Here is a 21,874-nt window from a genome sequence, read left to right on the forward strand (position 1 = left end):
TTAGAGTGAAGCATACAAAAAGTATATCAAGCAGCTGAAAGATGTGAATCAGGACAATAACAAAAATATAATCTACAAATTACAAAAAATTCATTTCAACCAGATTCTCAAGCTTGACAACAAGAGAAACAAGAATAAACACAAGCTTACATGAACAATATGAACAAGTCAACAAGCTGCCATAATCATTTATGGAAAGAAGTCCATAAGAACAAATATCAAACAGACTACTGCAATCCAGATCGAGATGGCAAGTAGTCAACCAAATAACTTCTAGTAGGAGTTATCTCAATAGATGCTCAACCTTGACAGGACATACAATAAACATAAAAGGTAAACTTCCATAGATATTGCTGGTGAACATCCACGAATAATTTATCCTCAAAGATCCCCTCCAATGCTATGTCGAAAGGGGCGAACAATGTCATTGCTTCAATCACAACTCAGCCTTCAACAGTTGCAACAGCAACCTGCTAGACTCATGAGGCAACTCCAAGGAAACAGTATAAACAACAATGAGATTTAGACACATCCTTTCACCTCCCACCAACAATATAATCATGTTACTTCTTCTTGACATGGGATACGATTCATGACAGGGGAACCTCCACTGAATGGACGCAAACCACCAAGTATATCCTGAAGAACTCCCTCCTTGCATTTGACTCCTTTTATACTACATGAATGGTTTCCCTTACAATTATTTAATTATTGAGCACCATATAACCCAATCTCTCTTAGAATTGCATGCTACATATTGGGAGAACTTTTGTTAGATGGAAGAATAATAAGAGCCGAGTCCCTTCTATCATCTTCACAGCTGACCAATCACCATATCTCACCCAAAACATCTTCTCCCCCCCTACCCCTTCCATATTTGGCATTATATTTAACCTCCTAGGTACAACACTTCATAATCTAAGGAACCAAAACAATATCCAATAACAAACAAGATAGTCTCCATTGAATGGAACAGTTTTTTCAATTTCACGGACATCACAATAAAAGGAAGTTGAAGAAAAAGAAATCATAACTTTCATAATTGTCATTTGCTGCCATGGAACCACAGCTGGAGCTGCGGCTGATTCAATAACTTAAAAACAAAAGGCATTTAGCATTCAGGATTGGGCTTGGATTTGATTGGTTAAGGTGTTGATGATTGCAATCACTTGTCCCAAATTCAAATCCTACAGTGCACTACCCAAAGGAAAAACACAAGATTAGAGCAATCTATCAAAACTAATAACCATATCATTACATAATTGCCAGTTTTTGCTCCTTATGTACATATTTTTTTCACAAGTAAATAAATAAATGCAAGCCTGATATGAAAAAATGGGCAGAAGATTCCTCAATCAGAGGACTGAGGCAACAGAGATTTTTTCTCATGAAACATACAGGTATTGATAAACCATCACAAATTAAATGGTGAAACCAAAAGGCATGCTCCACCCATAATGCTCAAGATGCCGTTTCTTGATCAAACCTGTACAATTATGCCGTAATGATATATGCAGAAACAAATGGTGGTGGGGACGGGTACGGAGCTTTGTGACTATAGCCTCTTCAGTTAGCCCATCTTCTATGGAATATGTTTTCAGAGTCTCAATAACTGATATCAAGCAATAACCTTTTGCTGAATGTGATACACCTGCCAAAACGAAATCACAAATGAGATATAGAAACAGATAACAACTGTTAATCACTAACCCGATGCCCTTGCAAAACAACTTGGATAGAAATTGCATATACCAAATCCATTAACCTATAATGAACTGAATTAGGACATTGAGAATCTGGAGTTCCCTGAGGACAAAAGGACTGTACAAAGCATAGAGAAATTTCTGAGTCTGCAAGCACCTATACAAAATGCCCACAAAAACATGCATGGGCATATGCCAACACATACAGAGGTGCCAATGTGGAGACAAAAAAAATGTTTATAGCATCTTTCATATGCCAAAAACAACATATTATAGAGTTAGAACGAATCAACAATTTGTATTGTATCCTGTATACTCCAAATATAATATTTCTATTCACCAGATTATTATTAATTTTACAATCAACAAGATGGTATAACTATGCACCACATAGGTTGTATTAAATAACATCTTGCATCCTTTAATGCTAGTGCACATATAACAACACCTATAAAGAAATATGTTTAACTATATTTTTGTTGCTACTAGGTGTGAAGAGGAAATGAAATATGCAATTAGTTTGCTTTCATGCTTTGAAAGGCATATAATTTTACTTACAACAACATAATGAGTAACAGGATCAACTACTAAGTAGAATGCAGGGAGTATAGTATCCTGAAATCAACCAAGTCATTGAGTTATACCAACTACAGGCACTGGCTCAGGAAAATCAACTTCAAGGTCGGCTCCTGCAAGTCCATATACATAGGGGCTTCCAGGATGTGCATGCCTGGAGGGGTAAGAAAAAAAGATGAGTTGATAAACAAACATCTAATAGTATGCCATTGTCCGCAACTGCTAATCAGGAAAAGCACAAAACTCTTTAGATTTTATAATAACACACTGCAGATGGAAGAATATACTAAGGGAAAATGACAAACAAGAATTTAGCAAAATGCAAAAAGATCACATCTATACCCCATGCAAGCACTTTAGGACATCATAAATTCATAATCTAGTATAACATATGGACCAAAAGTGCACCAAAATGGTAGAAGAACAACATTTTAATGTTCATTTGCTGTTTTTTGTGCCTGCGGAAGCAAAGCCACCATTTTACTAAAAATTAAACTGCATGGTATAAATAAAAATTCCATGGAAGTTTTAAGAAAATTGGCCAATGACATCGTAAAAGATTTTCGATTACCCTGATATGAAGCGACCTTTTCGCGATCGAGCTTGAGTTGGGCCCTGCACTTCCTCTACTATACACTGACAAAAGCAATGGAAAAATGCACTGATGTCAAGCATATTTCAGATCAACACATGGCTCAAAATCAAAGAAAGAAAGCATATAAATGGAATAATTCTCAAGTCAACATTTCTCAAAAAAAAAAATAGAATAATTCTCAAAATCCACCTGAATCAAGCATTAGAAAATTAATGCAATAGAACCCCATGTTTATCAAACAAATCATGACCATTGAAAGGAAGACAATAACAGCAACTCAGATAAGGGGATCCAGGACAAACCCCAAGACAAAACAACTTACTAATAATAGAAAGGAAACAGCAGTTTGACCTGACTCCTAGGATTATAATCTATCTAAGCTTCAGTTCAATAATAGTGAGCAGCATCCAAAACAAATTACGGCGGCGCAAAGTTGGAATCAAACACCAAGCTCATGAAACAGCGCCAGAGCCTTGCATGCACAGCATCCTCATCATACCCAAATATTTGAACAAAAGTATTCCACATAACAAAAAAGAATCATATACCAAGTCACAGCTCACACTACGGCCTTTACACATGCGGACAAAGAATAGGAACAACCTTTTACTTGATCATATGCCATTACCATCATACCAAGCCCACCCCTTCAACCGCCTTGAACAAAGAAAAAGAATAGGCCAAGATTTCATCCTCATCCCCAAACATAGACATAAAATTATTGAATAAAATCACAATAAACTTATCAATCAATAATCATTTCCATGCATGGACAAGCCAGAAAAGGGACTATTTTGCATAAGGAAAAATCCAAATTCATTTGATCAGTGATCCCCTTCATTATTATCACTGATTTATAATTAGTATATTAATTATGCCCATCATGTGAACCTCCTGACCAATAGTCCATTTAAAATAACGCCCAGGCAGAGACATTGTATGGTACAACGCAAACAGCTTGCATTTAAGGTCTTCATGAAATAGGATGATTACATCCAATAAACACTGAGGTGGTTGAGAAATTTAAACTCACAACAGAATATCCACTTCGAGTCAAGTCATCCAAAGTTTGCCGCAAGTTCTGCAAAATTCAATAAATAAGTAAACTTAAAAATCAGCATCCCTAGAAAGGAGGAAAGTAACATAGAGGAATGGACCAAAACTACTGGTTATCAAAACCCGAAAAATATCTAGTCAGATGGACGAAAAAATAAATTTTAGATTTTAGATATGGAAAACTAAAGTAATCCAATGGATTATCTAAAACCCTAGCCCATATGGATCCTCACCTTCCAATGAAATGACACTAAGTTCTGGCGAGAGAGCAGGATGTACGAGTATAGGACAGTGCTGACCCATCATCCATCATTGCATTGGACCATGGAGCGGCATAATCCCATGGATTGTAGTATACTTTCTCATTAGATACAATGAAGATCGAGCACAGGAAAAAGCAAAGGACCAGAGAGAACAAAGACGCTCTTTCAGTTAATACTAAATAATTATTCAATATAGATGCTGTACAAAGCACCCTGTATACAGATGACCTAAACTCCTTTTGCGACCTTTATTTTCATTTCACTAAAATACAGTGAACTTTTCTTTCTAAAAAGTTTATTTAAAAGAAACTCGCTGCACTCTTTCACATGGACAATCAAACAGAGGATAAGAACCAAACATATGCCTTTTTTCATAATAAACAAATCAATTTCAACCACTAAGATCATACAGATGATGAAATTCAGTAATCAACAACAGAAAATATATCCCTCACAACCACATTGGAGCATTAGTTGCACGCATTGTTCTTTTTTCATTTGGGAAATTTGGAAGTCTGACCAAGGAAACCAATTACACCCTAATAAGCATTAAGGCCACATTTGGATACCGTAGTAGTCATATCAAACAATTAACTCCGCCACAGCTTGTTTCAAGCCATCAAACAGGTCCTAACCCAGATAAGGGAGGAGGGTTGTGTTAGGTAGCGCAGCCAGCTTAAAACTTTGCCACATCTTTTCATGAATCCCGAATCTATCAAATTGTGGAACATAATCCGTGCAGCCGACCCTAAATACTTGGGATAAGGCTCGGATGATGATGAAGATGATGAGAGGTCATATCAAAGAAATAACTCCACATGCCTTTGTGGGCAATCTAGAAGACTGTATTCTTAAATGGCCAAGAATCGTATCAAAGAAGTACACTTCGGGAATGGAAGAAGAACACTTTTTTCTGATAATCTTACGAGAGTTTCAGCAACAATTTGCGAACAAGCAGGGCTACTAAAAAGGACAATGCCCCCCCCCCCCCCCTACAGGCCGTAGGCGGCAGGATTAATAGTGGCAGACAAATCAGGGATGCTTAAATGATTGAAAAAAAGGAAAAACAGCAGTATTGCTAAAAAATGTGCAACCAAATGGATCATTGCCAATTCGAGTAAATATATGCAAAGGTTATATTTCATAGAAATCAACAAAAGCATACATGTGATATTTTGAACTTTGTATAAATTCCAGCTAAGAGAGAAGGTTTGAAATTTTCCAGAATCTTGACCTCGCCGGTTGCCATGAGAATAGTGGTGAAATTGAATAGTGGTGACCTTATAATTGTGGCAATTGGTTAGGATGACCATACAAAGTTACAATTGTGGCAATTATACGGGATATAATTGCTAGGATGACCTTAATGAAATGGAGAAGGTTTCAACAGAGCCCACCCTTCACATGAATATGAATGACGAATTGATGGTAAGCATCAAGGACCTTTTACAAGCACGACTAACTGGTCTTGGTTGATATTATCTATACTTAGACAAATGACACCATACCATGATGTTTACTCTTTAAGTTTTAAATATTTTAATAACATATTAATTTTCCTGAAACGATGTTTATACTCTTCGACAAGTTGAGGAAAACAATAGCCCCAAACGTTTTCTATTTGAGCATCAAGGACCTTTTACAAGCACGACTAACTGGTCTTGGTTGATATTATTTATACTTAGACAAATGACACCATAGTATGATGCTTACTCTTTAAGTTTTAAATCTTTTAATAACATAATAATTTTCCTGAAACGATGTTTATACTCTTCAACAAGTTGAGGAAAATAATAGCCCCAAAAGTTTTCTATTTGAGCAATATGCAGCAATACCTAAGTGAACCAGAAACAGCATACAAGCAATACCATGACAGGACAACCAGCTCTTGGGACAGTGTCTGATCTCAAACCACTCATAGGGTTCAACCCAGCATGTTCAACAAGGATGCATGCATCAAAGCCAACAGCTTCATAAAATTCTCCAACCTGGAAAAGATGAAATAGGTTATAGTCACATAGGAAATTCAGATATTAAACATAAATCAAATAAATACTCAGAAAAAGACAGGAAAAAAGTAGGAGCAACAAGAAAAGACAAACAGATTAAGGCTGGAATTTTCATAGTCATTTGTAGGTACATAAATTTGCTTACACTTAGAAAAAAAAAAAAAAAAGAGAACAAAAAACTGAAAGTTTTGACTGCTAATATTTATATGGTTAAACAAAGGGTATATTACATTTCATGAAAATTATGCGATTCTGACCTTAGCAAAAGGAAATTAATTTTATTTTTAGCAGAGGCCAACACCTAAAATGTGTGGCGTGGACCGAGGATGTAATGTTACAGAACAGAGGTATGCGAGTATCAATAAAAATAGCATGACCACACCATGACAAGCTGAGCGAAATTGCACAATTGAAAACAGAAATCCATGTAAACCAACGAATGCCTCAGGCGCAGAGTTCAAAGAAAAACAGACCAAGTATCCTAACACATTGACATGTATACCTGCCAGAGATCAGAAAGGAAATGCATGCATGACTTGCACACACCTATTGGATATAAGGTGTACTGATTATTCATAAACGAGAAAAAAAAAATAGGAAAGGAAAATGGAGAAGGAAACAGAAGGCATTCATAGTATCTTAGAATTTGAAGAAAATAAGGGGTCACAAGTAACTACAAATTACAAAAAACACCGTTGGTAAAACTAATGTTAAAAATACCGTTGGTAAAATTAATGTTAAGGACAAAACTTAGAATACATGCCCATAAGCACAAAGAGGGAACAAGAAACCACATGGTCTCTTGCTGACACAGGTGACTAAGTAACAAGCCTATCAAAGACAGGTCTACCATATAGAATAAACCAATGTTATCTTTACAATAAGAATGTCATCAAGTACAAGGAAACTCACTAGCCACTTGATCCCTCCAATAGAAACTCCTGCATTAGTTGGTAGTGCTTACTTTTACATAAAGTTGTACTGCCCCACTTTTATACACAACATAGGTAGCCCCTAATTAAGGCAAAGAGAAGCAAATTATCATCATGGAAATATTGTTTCCAATGTCAAAGCACAACTATCTTTGTTCAGAGAACATTTCCCTCAGCACAATGACTAAGGGACAAATCATGTTGTGAACCACAGTTTCATAGTGTACAATTGTATGTCATAGGGTCATTGGAAGTTAAAATCTGAGTACTTATACTAAATCGCAAATACCCAAGAGTGCACTTGGGAAATTTAAAGGCAACAAGAAGGTGTAGCAGCCAATGTGTAGCAGCCAATGGATCATTGAAAAGACACTAAAATAGGTCATTAAAGATATATGGGGACAGGTTCCTTAAGTTGGATACTATTAAACTTGTGGGAAAATCTTTAATTAACCATAGGCATTTCTGGGAATCCAAAAGTTCGGTTTAACTTTTTCAAAAACTAATTTCAAGAGGGTGAATATTTTAGGAGATACAACACAAGATATTGAAGGTACCACAAAGTCAGAAGGAATTTCCAAGAGACTACAAGTTCATGGTACCTTGTCAAGTACGTGTTTAGCATAATAGATAGAAGAACTGTTGAGATTGCAGCATGTGTAATTTTTCCTAGACCACTCTTCAATGTGTAATTTTTAGAGACCACTTTTTAATGGTAATTTTTGAAGCTTAAGCATGGATCAATTTAAAAAAGACTCAAAAGGTAAGTAGGGACTGAGGCCCAATTCTCTCCAGGTATTATTAATGAAAGGGCACATGGGCACATAATGTTGATTGGTGCAGGTGGTAATGATTGCAACACATTTTCCCAAGTTCAATACTGGACAACTCAAAAAGGAAAGGTATATAGGCATATTTCTGTAGTGGAGGGTGCCAGACATGGCCATCTAGGCACCCTGTGAAGTCTATTGGTAGATAAAAAAGGCTATGTGATGTGCATGTGCTCATAGACCATATGCACGGAAGTTTGTATGCGAAGTGATCTGGGATGATCTTTGGTGAAAGTCTTCATCAACAACTCATGGCATGGGAGAAGTTACCGTAGTGTGCAGAAGAGCTCTCACCTCTTAGAGCCCTCAAGAAACAACTTAGATGGATCATTAACAGTCTACAAAACCCACACAACAAACACAACAAGAAAATACATGTGATAGACCCTCTTCCTGCATAACTTGGTTTAGAGTTAAAAGACTGAGAGAGAAGCATATTCAAGAAGCTTCTAGGTCCAGACACCCCAAGTCAATTACCAAATCTAAGAGGAAAGAAAGATTTTGGAAGGCTGGGGTGTGCCACCTCACCCCCTTCCTTGACGTAAGGGAAGGCTTAGTGAAGCCTAAGTGGAGCCCAAATCAAGGGGTGCTATTCCGAGCATAAATACCATGATGTTGAAGCCAATGTTTAAAAACCAGACAGGTCTCCAACTCAATCACCTGGAAAAGGAACTTTCGAGTCGGAACGCCCAATTTAGGGTGCGCCAACTCAAATTTGTGTGGAAAAGAAATGACAAATTTTTAAATATAGGTTTGTAAAATAAATGCAATCCTATAGTAAGTAAAAAAACAAAAATTCCAACTTTAGTGATCCTATCAGAGAGAAGGCTCTAGTAGAACTTCAATCCAATTCTGGAGCTATTTCTACTTAAAGTGTAACAAAATGTATCCTAAAATTTTTGGGTAAACTTTTAGCATTCCTCCAATTCTGGCTCAATTTAGCAGAATCATTTTTACTTGTCCAATTTTGGTCAAATATCCTAAAGATTTTTAGAAAAATTTAGAGAGTTTTCATCAAGATTTGCTAGAGCCATAATCAAAGCAGAGATATAAAAGGCACATGCTAACGTGGAAACAAGCCAGTCACTCAATTAATCAGAGTAACAAACCAGTTCATGATAAGCCAATTATAAAACGTAAAAGGAAAGAAAAATATTACCTACCAATCTCTTGTACGACCGATCCTCCTCTACCTCCAAAGAAAGGCTTAGGTTTTTGGAAGCAGCTCTAGCTCCATGGATTCAAGGATTTCCCCCAATTGATTACAGTTTCCTAGGATTTCTAAAACATCTCTGAGTGCAAAGCCAGAGCACCTCACAGAACATCACCCGTGACCAGATCCTAGAAATCACACCAAATCTCCACGGATTGCAGCGTTTCTTCCCAAACAAAGCCTTGCATGTTTCTTTGGTTTCAAAAGAAGCTCTTGTCACCAAATTGGTGGTCCGTCGAAGTGATTGCCTGAAACTAACCCCTAGAAGCTAGGCAATCCATGGAATCTAGAGTTTCTATAGTTAGAAGCTTTTGAGGAGAAGAGGCGCCATGAATTTTAGGTTTTATGATGAATAAAAGCTTCTTAGAACCTTCATCAAAAAATAAAAGCTTCTTAGAAGACGAAAAAGGCTAGACAATCATGGTAGCTTGAGTCAATGAAACTCCCCCCCACTTTGCGCTTATCTCATTCCAAATATTATTCTTCTCAGTCATTTCTTTCTACAAAACCCAAGATCTTGCCTCCTCCCGCAGACCACTCATACACAATAAAGCTTGGGCCATCTAAACACCTCCAAAGATCCTTGCCTTCACCTGGCTAGTGTCTCTAGTCAAAACTTAACTTTATACCAACTCATGAGGAGAGGTTACAACCTTGCAAATATATGCTAAATTGCTAACTATGGGAAGAACAAGAAGACAACCACTCCCATCTGTTTCTCTATTGCAAATTTGCTTCTGAAGTCTAGACCAAACATATCAAAGACTTTAATTGGCAATGGGTCACACTGGGATCCCTTGAACATCTTTCCTCTCCTACCTCCTTCCCCCCACGAAAAAAAAAAAAAAAAAAAAAAAAAAAAGAAAGAAAGAAAGAAAGAAAGAAGAGGGAAACATCAGCAGCCTATTTTTTGAATAGCCAACACCTTGGCTACTCTTTGGTCTATATGGGGGAAGCAAAATTCTTGCATCTTTTGAGAAGTCAAGAGACCACAAGAGCAAGTGCAGAAAGAGCCAAAGGTCTCATGATTTTCTAGGCAAATAACTACAAACACCTCAAGAGCTTCTCCAAAACAGATTTCCGACCAAATTGGCAGGACATCCTTCAATACAATCCAAACAAAGTGTCATGGTCCAAAGCATGCCCAACCCCATCCATATTAGGTTTAGAGATTCCAATTGAGCTGCAGAAATCGCTCTCCTAGAGTTCATCAAAGGTTCAAAACCAATTGAGTAAACCAACTGCTCGTTGAGGGATTCCGATATGTTATCTAGTGAGCTTTTGGCATGTCACGCCGGCCTTGGCGATAAACCAACAATATATTTTATCACATTACTTTTCTACGCAAGCCACTTTGAATCAACTTCCGTCACATCTGGTGGGAAGCAGACTCGATAGCTAATCTCACACACATCTCGGTACAGCCATAGTTTCTTGTGGAATCCTCAGTAGTGATTTTTTGGATTAGTGTCCCAGCTAGTGGGATGCCCTTCTACTTGATCTCACATATTTTTTGTTTTTACAGTTCTTCGCCTCCTCTTTTTTTTTTGCTTTATATTTCTCCTCCGCTCTCTAACTGTACGTATTCTTCTTTCCACGTCGTCACTCTACCTCTGTTATCTCTCTTGGCCACTAAATTTCTTTGTTCTCTACTCCCTACCACATCTTCCCCATCTTCGATCTTTCATCTTTCTCTCGACATCTTCTCTCCACTCTCCTTCCCCCCCATATCTCCACCTTTCTCTAACACTTCTCTCTCTCAACTCTAATTTGATGCAGGAAAATAGAGCAAAAGGCAAAAAAAAACATTTCAAGAAACTATCAAAACAGTCCAGATTTGAGTGGACCTAGACAAGGCATGATGCTACTGTTCACACCCTATTTTTACTATTTACACCCCAAAAGTGTTAGAAACCCTAGCAGCCCAAGCCTTTTCATTACCTCATAACAAAAAAGACCAAACTACCCCCAATTAATTTAAAACATTGTAAAATACCCCATAGGACCTTTCACTCAAATTAAAACATAAAAGGTCACAAAACTGCCCCTAACTTTAATTAAAACACTGAAAAATCACTAAGAAACTCTAAAAACAACAACAAACTAAAAATAAACTCCTTCAAAAAGTTGGCCTTCCCCTCCTAGATTTCCTTGCGACTTTGGGATGTGGATCATCATAAAGGAGGTCGTCAAAGGAATTGATTGGGCCAAAGGCCATGAGAACTGTCTTGACTAATCGAAGGACTGTCTGATGCATCATTCTCCCATGGTTGGCAAGAACTCGACCTCAAGTTCGGATTGCTACTATGGGTTCGTGGTACTCAAAAAGATCAACAACACTGAACACATAAGATGTCTCAATCTTAGCCAGTAGGTCGATCTTATAAGCATTACTTCACATCTTCTTCAGCACCCGAAACGGCCTGATCTTCTTATTATTGAGCTTGTTGTAAATGCCTATAGCATGCCTATCTTTGCATAGATAAACTATCATCAAGTCTCCCACATTAACGAAGCTTGAAATCAAGGCAAGTTGTGTTACTGCAACCCCCATAGACATTGTATCAATCATGTATTAGGCCCATTGGGAACTGCCATGCTTGTAGTACATATGCACAAAGATATGGGTTTCAGTGAGGGTTCTCTGCCAGTACGATATTTAGGGTTGCCATTATTTAATGGGAGCTTAAAACATAATCACTGCAATAGCCTGGTGGGGAAGATCATAGACAAAATTGGGACTTGGCAAGCCCTTTCCCTTTCTTATGCAAGCCGTTTACAGCTATTAAAATTAGTTCTCAGCTCCTCATTTTCTGGATTCATTATTTTATTCTACTCAAGCATATATGCAATGTAGTTGAGACGTTACACCGTAGCTTTTTATAGGCTGGCTCAGTTGGGAAGAAAGGATTTCACTTGGTGAAATGGAAAAATGTCTGTATTACTACTGAAGAGGGGCGACTTGGAATTTGTGATATATCAGAATTCAATATTGCAGGCATGATGAAATTAGCTTGAAGAGTTGTTGCCAACCCTTCTTCCCTACAATCGCGTTTTTTCAAGCACAAATAGTTTAAAGACTCATCCATTTGGGTGACCAGGAGGAGGAATTATTCTTATGCTTGGAAGGGCGTCCAATTGGGTTGTCCTATCTCGATATAATGTCGAATGGATCATTGGAGATGGTCGTATAGTGGATTTTTTGACAAACCCGTGGCTATCCGAAACTCTATCTAGGATTCTTATGGAGATGATATTCACAAGCATTTGGGTACTCTTGCCAAGTCAAAGGTTGAGGATTATTTGTAGGGTTCTCCTCAGGTATGGAGCCTCCGTACTCCTACATCTGGTCCTCTCATCCAAGTTTGGAGAGAGATTGCGAGTTTCACTATTCCTCTACGCCCCCAAAATGATTTCTTGGTCTAGATCCACTAAGCCAGTGGTCTATTCTCAGCCAAGAATGCATGGAATCATATTCGGGGAAGGGCACTTCACAGCCAGTTTTCAGGACTATATGGGCTTTGCACTGTCATCCCAAAGCGAAATGGTTTTCTTGATTGGCTCTCCATCAGCGTCTCTCCACCTCCTCTTTATTACAACTGCGAGGACTGACTACGGCACAAGTATGCCCTTTTTGCTGCTCTAATGATGATAATATTGACACGTATTATTTCAACGTAATTTCTCACAGGGTGTTTGAAGATCCCATGCATGGAGGTGTGGCAAAAGATTTTATGTCTTAGATCACTACATTGCATCTATATTACGGACTTGGATTTCCTACAAGTTTAAATCAGTTGGCCTTCTTAATGGAGGACATTCCCTTTTCTTCACCACTATTTGAATGCTTTGGGAGGAGTGCAATCACCAGGTCTTTCAAGGGAAGACCTCCAAGAGGGAACAACTGGTCAGGAAGATTACGTTCCATGTTATCGAGATGGCAGAAGCAAAGGCTTGGACTTTCCACATATTCGAAAAGGCCATAGCAAACAATCTTCACATCACATGGTAGCAAGAGAAGACGAAGTCCTCTATTCCGACTGCATAGTGCTTACTTGACCAGGCCATTTCAAACTCAATATTGATGGAGCTTGTTTACGGAACCTAGGATGATCAAATGCAGGCGGAGTTATTAATGGTGAAGACGGATATTTTATTGTTGCATTTGCACAGCCCCTTGGAGTTGCATCAAATAATTATGCGGAGTTTTGTGCTTTGCAAGCCGGCGAGGACCTTGCCATCGAGTTAGATTGCTTTCCTTTACAAAATTAAAAATGACTCATCTCTAATTGTCAATGTCATTCACGATAAATGCACAGCCCCATGGTATGCTCACATTGTTGCTGCCAACTGCAGACAAAGACTGATTGGACGTGTGTGGTATATCTCACATGTCTATCATGAAGTCAATATGGTAGTTGACACACTCGTTAAAAAGCCTCAGCCTTTTTTGATGCCACCATTTGGCACACTAGACCGCCTGATTGTATTTCACTTCCTTTACTCCATGATGTTGTGCAACTGCCCTATTTTAGGGTTGTAAATCTATGAATTGTACTTCTTTTATTCTTATTTAATGAAAAACGGGTAGGGGCCTTTCTCCCCCATTGATTTACCCTAAAAAATGGCTGAAGTTGAACCCTAACATCAGGAATCACATAATCAACCATTTGATGACCACCTTCTATATTGAACTCACTACCAAAAACCTCATAGGAAAATATCAGCGAACCCTTAGGCCATACCTCACATGTACCCCACACTCGGGTAAGGCATCAAAAGAAACAACATCCTTACTACCACTGTCATCTCCTTGATCTTCCTTACCTTCACTTTGTTATTCCCCATAGATAATATCACCCACCAAATCATCATCAAAGATAAGACCCTCATTAAAGATGGGATTACTATCAAAAAGACAGGATGACCATCTCCATCAAAAGATCTCTTGTCAAGGATTAGCTCATCCATAAAATCACACAAATCATCAAGGAATTAGGGAAAAAAGTCCCTTATCAATTCCTCATCTATTGCTCGAGGAGTAATCATGCTGCACCAGATCACCAAAGCCTCCCCATGGTTACTAAATTTCACTTCAAGGTCCTCTTCGTCAACCAGCTCATCATAGTTGGGATCACCTTCAAAAGAGTGTTTGGTATCCTCATCATAAAACTCCTCAAAAAGATTAACGAACTTGCGATAGGCACTTGGATGAGACACGCCTGATGCCCGAACACTTGTAGCACTTGATGTTGCAAGCAGCACTCCTTTCGCCCCACCTGACTCCTTAAAAAACCCCTTTTTGGCCCAGAGCACCTTACTTGGTCGTTGCAACAGTGCGAGATGTAAAACCAGTAGCTGTCACGCTGCCTTTTCTTCCAAAATAACCACCAAGGCTGCTGCCCATTTCCCCTATTACTCGTACCTGCACCCTACTTGTTAATGGTCATTTCGGCTGAGTTTCAACCCTCTTCACAAAGTTGTAGACCTCATGAAGGGTCTAATACTGCTACATGCAGTCAAAAGGTGAAACTCAATTGTGTATTCATCCACTGACCCATCTCCTTGGTGCAACACATGCGTACTTCCATATAAAGACTGTATTTTCAAGTAAATATTAGTCCTTACTCTTTTTCCTCATCTTCTCCCACAATACAATTTTAGGTTCCCTCTCTTTCTTGCCTTGCTCTCAATTGTTCCCACCATACCGAAGCACGTTTTTCAAATTAATGGCAATAAATTTAACTTTTTTATTATGTGGCATATCCTTGTAATCAAAGACCCCTTGTATTGTAATTAACCAGTCTATAAAGTCGTCAGGCCGTGATTTTCCTTCAAAATCAGGAATATCTACTTTTAGATATATGGATTTCTCCAATCATATTACTCTTCACTCGACTCATCTCGCAGAGCACGATCCTAAAAAGGGTTATACTCAACATCATCCTGGACATAAAAAACTTCATCTTGCCACGTTTGATGCCGACAAGCTGACTTGGAAGTTCTAGAACTTGTTGACTCAGATCTTCGATCTCCTAATCTCGCTCATCATGACGTAGATCTATATCAACACCCCTACTTCGACCTCTTCTTGCTGCCATAAGTTCACCAAAATCACAACTAGGCAGAAAACAAACAAAACCTAGCTGAAATCCACAAGTTCTAGGCCGCTTTGGCAAAACCTAGCCTAAAATCAACAAACCTTAGACTTGATTGTTGATTCCTAGCTTTATTATTGAATAAAACCTAGGCTCAGACATGAAAATAGAGAAAAGAGGTAAAAAACAGTTGAATAAACATCAAAAAAGGCCAAATTTGAGTGTACCTGGCTTTCCTTGCACGAAGAAATGACCCCAAAATCCTAGATAGGCATGGTGTTATTATTCATACCCTGTTTTTATGGTTCACGCCCCAAAAGTATTAGAAACTCTAACACCCCAAGCCCTTTTATTACATTATAATTAAAAAAGACCAAAACTACCCCTATTTAAGTTAACACTTAAAAGATCATAAAAATACCCCATAATTCCCTTCACTCAGATGAACGCATAAAGTTCCTTAAACTGGCCCTAACTTTAATTAAAACATTGGAAGTCACTAAGAAGCTGTAAAAACAGTACCAAAGTATAAATAAATTCCTTCAACGAGTCGGCCTTCCCCTCCTCGATCTCCTTGCAACATTGGGATGTGGATCATTACAAGAGAGTCATTAAGGGGATTGATTGGACCAAAAGGCCATGAGAATTATCTCGACTAGTCGAAGGACTGTCATGTGCATAAAAGTCATGCCATCTTCTTTTCGCACGACTCTATCTCAACTTTTTGTCTCCACTACTCAAGCATTTCTCTCTCCCATTAACTTTCGACTCATTCTCTCGTTGTTCTCACTCATTACCGTTCTCTCTCCTTTCACTCCCCCACTCCTTTTCCGCTTCTCACCAACTCTCCACCACCCTTTCTCTCACTCAAACCCTCTACTCTTCATTCCGCTCCCGACTCTGTCTACCACTCTCCATCTCTTGCTTAACTTCCTACTCTTCTTTTCTCCCTATTTTATTTGATAAATGATTTGTGGTTGTACAGCCGGAGCAGCCCATATGTAGGATGCCTATACCCATATCTCGTGGCTTTTTGTAAGAAGATTTTATATATAATATATGTCACCAATTCTCAAAAAAAAAAAAAAAAAAAAAAAAAAAAAAATCATTAGATTTTGATCCAACAAACATTTACTATATATATAGGGAGAATGCCATTCACTTATCAAGTCAAAATTATTAAAAATTTGAGAAGCACAAGAGCTACTGATTGCCTCAACCCTTCAGTTTGAAAAAGGTAAAATTTTTCAAGTGAAAAGCCCATAAACCTTCACACCTTAAAAACTAGAAAGTCCTAGATTGAATTACTGTTTTTTTAAAGAATGGTTCAAAACATAAAAAACCCATATAGCTCATTCGTCCTTTATCAAATGTCCTTGTCTATGGTTCATGAGAACTAAAAGACCCCCATCACAGGGAAAAGCATAAGATCCTGAATATAATTAAGAAAACTATCTATGTCTCAAAGTGTCAAACAGCATACCCTGCAGACTAGAACTTCACGGGGAAATTTTGATTTAACTTGCAATAACTCGCAATTGAGTGTGCCTTCCTTCAAACTGCCAAAAGTAACGAAAATCAATTTGAATGTGACCAAAAAGTGCTGAAAATATTCAGCACAAAATAACCACATTGACGTCTTGATGCTCAAATAACAGAAATAATATAACAAAGCAGGTAAAAAGTAACAAAGGGAACAAGTCTACAATTTACTAATATTTACTTCATAGAGAAAATATAGCATGCTCCATCACGAGCATATTGTGCACTAACTCCCCCAACCAAAAGACATACCATGGAAGATATTTTAAAATTTAAATTTTTGGAATCCAACTAAGAATCAGGGGATCATTATTTTTAAACAAAAAAAAAATGGATTTTGAATTCTTCAACACTTAGATCTTGCCCTCCGAAAATTTAGTGTTACTTGTTCAATCTTGGGCTTTTTGTCAAGCACATAGAACATGCAATTTCAAATTTTCTTTGTTGAGGTTGGTCATGACTCTCAAGAGATAATTTCCCCAAAATTTGGGGTCCTACAAACATTCCTAGATTGAGATATACCCAATGGAGCAAAATGGACAGTATGCTTCCATGGGAGCATATCTTTTGGCTACCCCATAGAGAAGAAAATATCAAATCTAAACCAAGTAAATTTTGAATCATATATCATATGGAAGCAAATTGTCGATATCAAAGGCCCTTACGAGATAGTGTTGCCCATAAATGAATGTCAAACCATAGTTAATGGGATTTCGATCGAATCAGATCCGAGATCAAGATTGGGATGGTAGGACAATGACAAGCAGAAAACTCCATATGATAAGGAGAGTGGAATATGGGGATTTCGATCCCAATATACGAGGGATTGAATGATACATTATAGAGGACTGAGCTACCTATGGTTAAAAATGGAGACCGCTGAGTGCACTTAACTAGTGTAGTACTATAATATATAATAGTATTATGGAAAAGTATATAATGAGACCATTTACCTTTGATACAAGGTGATCACATTAATCTTGACCATTGGATGTGAAATTGGGTGGCTACAGACCAAGCTCAAACTTCAAAAGAAATTTTCTCGAACTTCATGACACATCCAAGCTATCAAATTTCACATCAAATGATTGTAAAGAATTGTGACCATCTTGTATCAAAGGTAAATGGCCTCATTGTATACAATCCCCAGTATTATATATCACATTGTTATACAATACTATATTGGTATACTATACTACAACTCTATGCTGTATATTATTCTACTATGCTACACTTTGCGATTCTATACTTAGATCTACGATACAAAACTATATTACATAAATATCTACTAAATATATAGAGTATACTACTATATTTACCATGTCGCCAGACAATACTATAATGCAATACCATATTTTACTATACACATTGTTATACCATACCATACTGCTATACTATAATGAAACGGATCCGGATCTTGTGTTACTTAGGACCTCGATCCTTAATAAGAAGGATCGAGATTTCAAATTTTAAGAATTGCAGAGGAGCAAAATCTGCTTCCCTAAAGTGCAAGATCGGGAATCCAGAGTGGAACCGACCCCTTGATAGGATCCTAACCACATGCCAAACCAAGTTTTGTGTGCATGCTCATGCCCAATTCATAGAAGTAAGAGCTATGACAAATAACAAGAAAAAAACAGAAAACTGAGAGACCGGAGAGTCATAAATAACTATATATAGACTTCTCACCTCCCACTTCTTAAACTTTCATCTAGCCCAAGCAAATTAGAATATTTAAGTCTTTTGACAAGTTGAACACATGAAGGCTTTTTGCACTTGTCCATTCTCTGCAAAATACAATCATGCTACTTCACATAATCATGGCAGATAGAAGCAACAATAGGGATGAAATGGACTTATCAAATGCTAATCAAACAATTCATTAACCTCTTGCCACCACATTATATGTGCATGATCTTCTCCTTGAAGAAAAGACTTAGAAGCTTTGGATCTTTTGGTTGCTCTAATTATGCTCTTTTGAAGCCTTTGTGCCCTGAAAGCAATAGTCCTCTCTCCATATCTACTGCAGTATCTGACAAGATAAATGAGAAAACAAGAATTCCTCAACGGGGTGATTCACATTGTACATTACTTAATATGTCAATATCAACAATGATATATTCAGGGATTACAAGGGATGAACAAAAAGTATTTAAGCATTTTCATATTTCTTTGCAAAAGAAGCTTCAGGAAACCCCTTTAAGAGTAATTAAGTAAAGATATGAAGCATTGTAATCCAACAACTCTATGATAAAAACATATATTTGCAGCAAGTTTACAAATAATGAGCACAAGAATCAGAAAGAAGGCCTACGGTTACCATTGCATCTAGTTACAAAGGAGTGTTGAGAGACTAAAGTTTATGCGCCTGCTATTAAGGAGCAAAGTTTCAAGATAAGAGAGATGAAAGGAACAGGAGTAAAATTCAATATTTTTGACCAGCATCAATTATAATGGAAATCAGAAAATAAGCTAAGAGACCAATGTGTTGCAAACTATCGCAATTTGTCTTCTCACAAGATAGCCACATTAAGATTGTTTTAGAAGTCTATGGTGACTCCGGAGAAAGTAGATCCAGCATTAACTACAACTATATTTAAAAACCCTTATTAAGCAAATCAGAATGGCTTGACCAAGTTAACATTGACGGTATACGATGACTACAATGACATAGCAAGAAGAAAATCACCCCATATGGATTGAATACAACACATATACAATAACCCGTTAAACAGCATCATATACGTCTAAGAGATAACCAGAGACTCCCAACAAAAACTTGCTATTAATTTACGATCATGGTCAGAGTCCTCAAAAGAATCCATTGCATCCACTGGTTCATCGACATGAAAAGAAGTCTTAGTTTTTTGGAATCGTAGATCAATAATAGGATATTGCAATAGAATTTATTAGGAATTGGTGGAAATCCACTTCGGTATGTTTGATTTTCTTGCATAGTCACGGGATCCTGTAATGGGTTAGAATCCACATTATCAGTTTTCTATAGGCAACTTCTGATTATTAATAACAGGAAAACCATTCTCTACTCCACGATCACCATCCCCACAAACATTGTTCACAATGCTTGCTACCAAAACGAAGTCGCAAAAATTCACCCACGAGTTTCTGAATGGGACCAAACACCCCAACACTTATCAAAAGAAACCACTAAGCAGTATGACATAGATAATAGAAAAGAGCTTCAACATTCACCAACTATACTGAATAATCAAATCGTTCAAAAAACTAACCACATGCATTAAAACAACCCACTTTTAATGGTTTCGAAGGAACCCAATCCAACAAAATGAAGAAGCTTAAGTGTAGTCCAACATTTGCAAACACAACCACGTTCTCATTCAAAAAATCACAGCTTACAAGTAACCCATGAAAGCAGAAAAGGAGCCCAATATTGATTCCTCCCTCTAAAACTCAAAGGAACCACCGTGAACATAAGCCCCGATGGTAGGGAGGAACAAAAACAAAAGAAGCATATAAAAAGAAAGTAGCAGGAACATACCAAAGCAGGACAAAAGTAGGATAATGGAGTAAGAGTAAAAGCCATTGAAGAACTCACAGAGGCATTTGGGGGACGTTGAAGCGGCCATTAGAGAGGCGAAAGAGCACAGTGAGAGCTTTCCATTTGGGCAAAGAGAATAGCAGGGACTTGGAGGCAAACCGATGCATTGGACCAAGTGCTACTGTTGCAGACTGCGGCGTTTAGAGAGAGAGAGGAGCTGCTCTGGAGTGAGGAGAGAGCTTATGGAGGGAGTTAATGAAAACCCGTACAAATAAGTGGGAAAAAATGGCGGTTTAGAGAGTGTGTGAGTGAGAGCGAGAATGACAGTTTAGTGAGAGAAAGACAATTACGGGATTTTAGAGAGAGAGAGAGAGAGAAAGACTGGTTTTTGCGGAGGACACGAAATCCTTGGGGGATTGAGGGAATGTGGCACTTCCGAGAGCGAAAATAGAGGGAGAAGGAAAAGGAGGGAAATGTGGAGGACAAGAGAACGAGTCTGATTATATATAGGAAAACGTTTACAGCCGAGCCTCTAAACAACCGAATTAGAACTCACTTCAAACATTTCAGGTGAGATATTCTCAAATTGTTAATCTCGCCATCAAGATCCACGGACATATAAAAAAAATAGATTTCAAGTTTTGAAAATAGTGCATCTTGTAATGCATTTTGAACCATCAATTTTTCAGATTTTAAAAGTTTCAAAGATCTGCCCGATTTACACTGTTTTTTAAGCTTTAAATTATATAATTAAAAACGAAAGTATATTTAAAGCTATCATAAAGATTTTCAACATTGAAACTATATTTCTCAATACTATTTGAAGGTGCATTTTATTTTGATTGTTTAGAGCCTTGGCTCTATACAAACCTCACCCTTATATACATAACTTGCATATGCATAACAATCCAATTAAGGTGTACCTCCAAAGTTTATCATAACATGTAATTTTGGTGTATTTAGTTCTTAGGATTATCAGAAAATCTATTTTTATTTCTAATTATAAATTTTTAAATTTCAAAAATTGTTAAAATCATGTAGATCTATAAACATATGACAATTTTGAAAATAGACGGTCTAGATAATGTGTTGCAAGATGCACTATTTATGGGACTCGAAATCTTTTTTTTCTTGATATTCATACATCTCGATGTCAAGATGATCAATTATGAAGTTTTCAACATTAAAACAACTTTTTCAATGAATTTTTTAGTTGCATCTTTAATTCGACATTGCAACCTTATATAAACTTTTTCCTCGTAATTCCTTACTAGGGGTATTATATTGTGATAAGATTTGTTACTCCCATGAGTTTTTTGTGTATTTGCTCCTTCAAGGAAAACTAATATGAAGGATACTTTTTTTTACTTTTAAGTATATACTTTTATATAATATCTATAATATAATGCGTATTTTTTATATCTTGGGTCGAATCCAATAAAATATAAAGATTGAGAAATATGTCACACATAGAATTGAAGCCGGGTGGGTGAATTATAGATGTGCAACCGGTGTTTTATGTGATCATCGCATACAA

The 21,874-nt window shown here is 37.4% G+C and overlaps 1 protein-coding gene across 8 annotated transcripts in view; it reads right to left on the reverse strand.

Moving 5' to 3' along the window:
• MSH1 (MUTL protein homolog 1) overlaps positions 1-20,947 on the reverse strand; it is a 40,506-nt gene extending 19,559 nt beyond the window's left edge. For 4 of the 8 annotated variants that reach the window (XR_016059157.1, XM_088871805.1, XM_006854264.4 and 1 more), the window contains exons 1-9: positions 20,395-20,947; positions 18,705-18,849; positions 18,507-18,604; positions 16,759-16,834; positions 6,062-6,181; positions 3,908-3,955; positions 2,851-2,915; positions 2,348-2,433; positions 1,487-1,651 (exon numbers count right to left, since the gene is read on the reverse strand). Coding sequence is in view for 7 of the 8 variants with exons in the window: in XM_088871805.1 (XP_088727931.1) it covers positions 1,487-1,651; positions 2,348-2,433; positions 2,851-2,915; positions 3,908-3,955; positions 6,062-6,181; positions 16,759-16,834; positions 18,507-18,604; positions 18,705-18,849; positions 20,395-20,504 (913 nt within the window). In the remaining variant the exon portion in view is untranslated. Of the gene's footprint in view, positions 1-1,486; positions 1,652-2,347; positions 2,434-2,850; positions 2,916-3,907; positions 3,956-6,061; positions 6,182-7,114; positions 7,217-9,123; positions 10,040-16,758; positions 16,835-18,506; positions 18,605-18,704; positions 18,850-20,394 lie in introns of those variants that run through there. The other 4 variants (XM_020673531.2, XM_088871806.1, XM_020673534.2 and 1 more) reach the window with 4 other exon arrangements.
• Positions 20,948-21,874: the final 927 nt, after the last annotated feature.

This window comes from Amborella trichopoda, chromosome 7, assembly GCF_054954075.1.
Source record: "Amborella trichopoda isolate Santa Cruz 75 chromosome 7, AtrichopodaSantaCruz75HAP2 v2.0, whole genome shotgun sequence".
Taxonomy (NCBI): domain Eukaryota; kingdom Viridiplantae; phylum Streptophyta; class Magnoliopsida; order Amborellales; family Amborellaceae; genus Amborella; species Amborella trichopoda.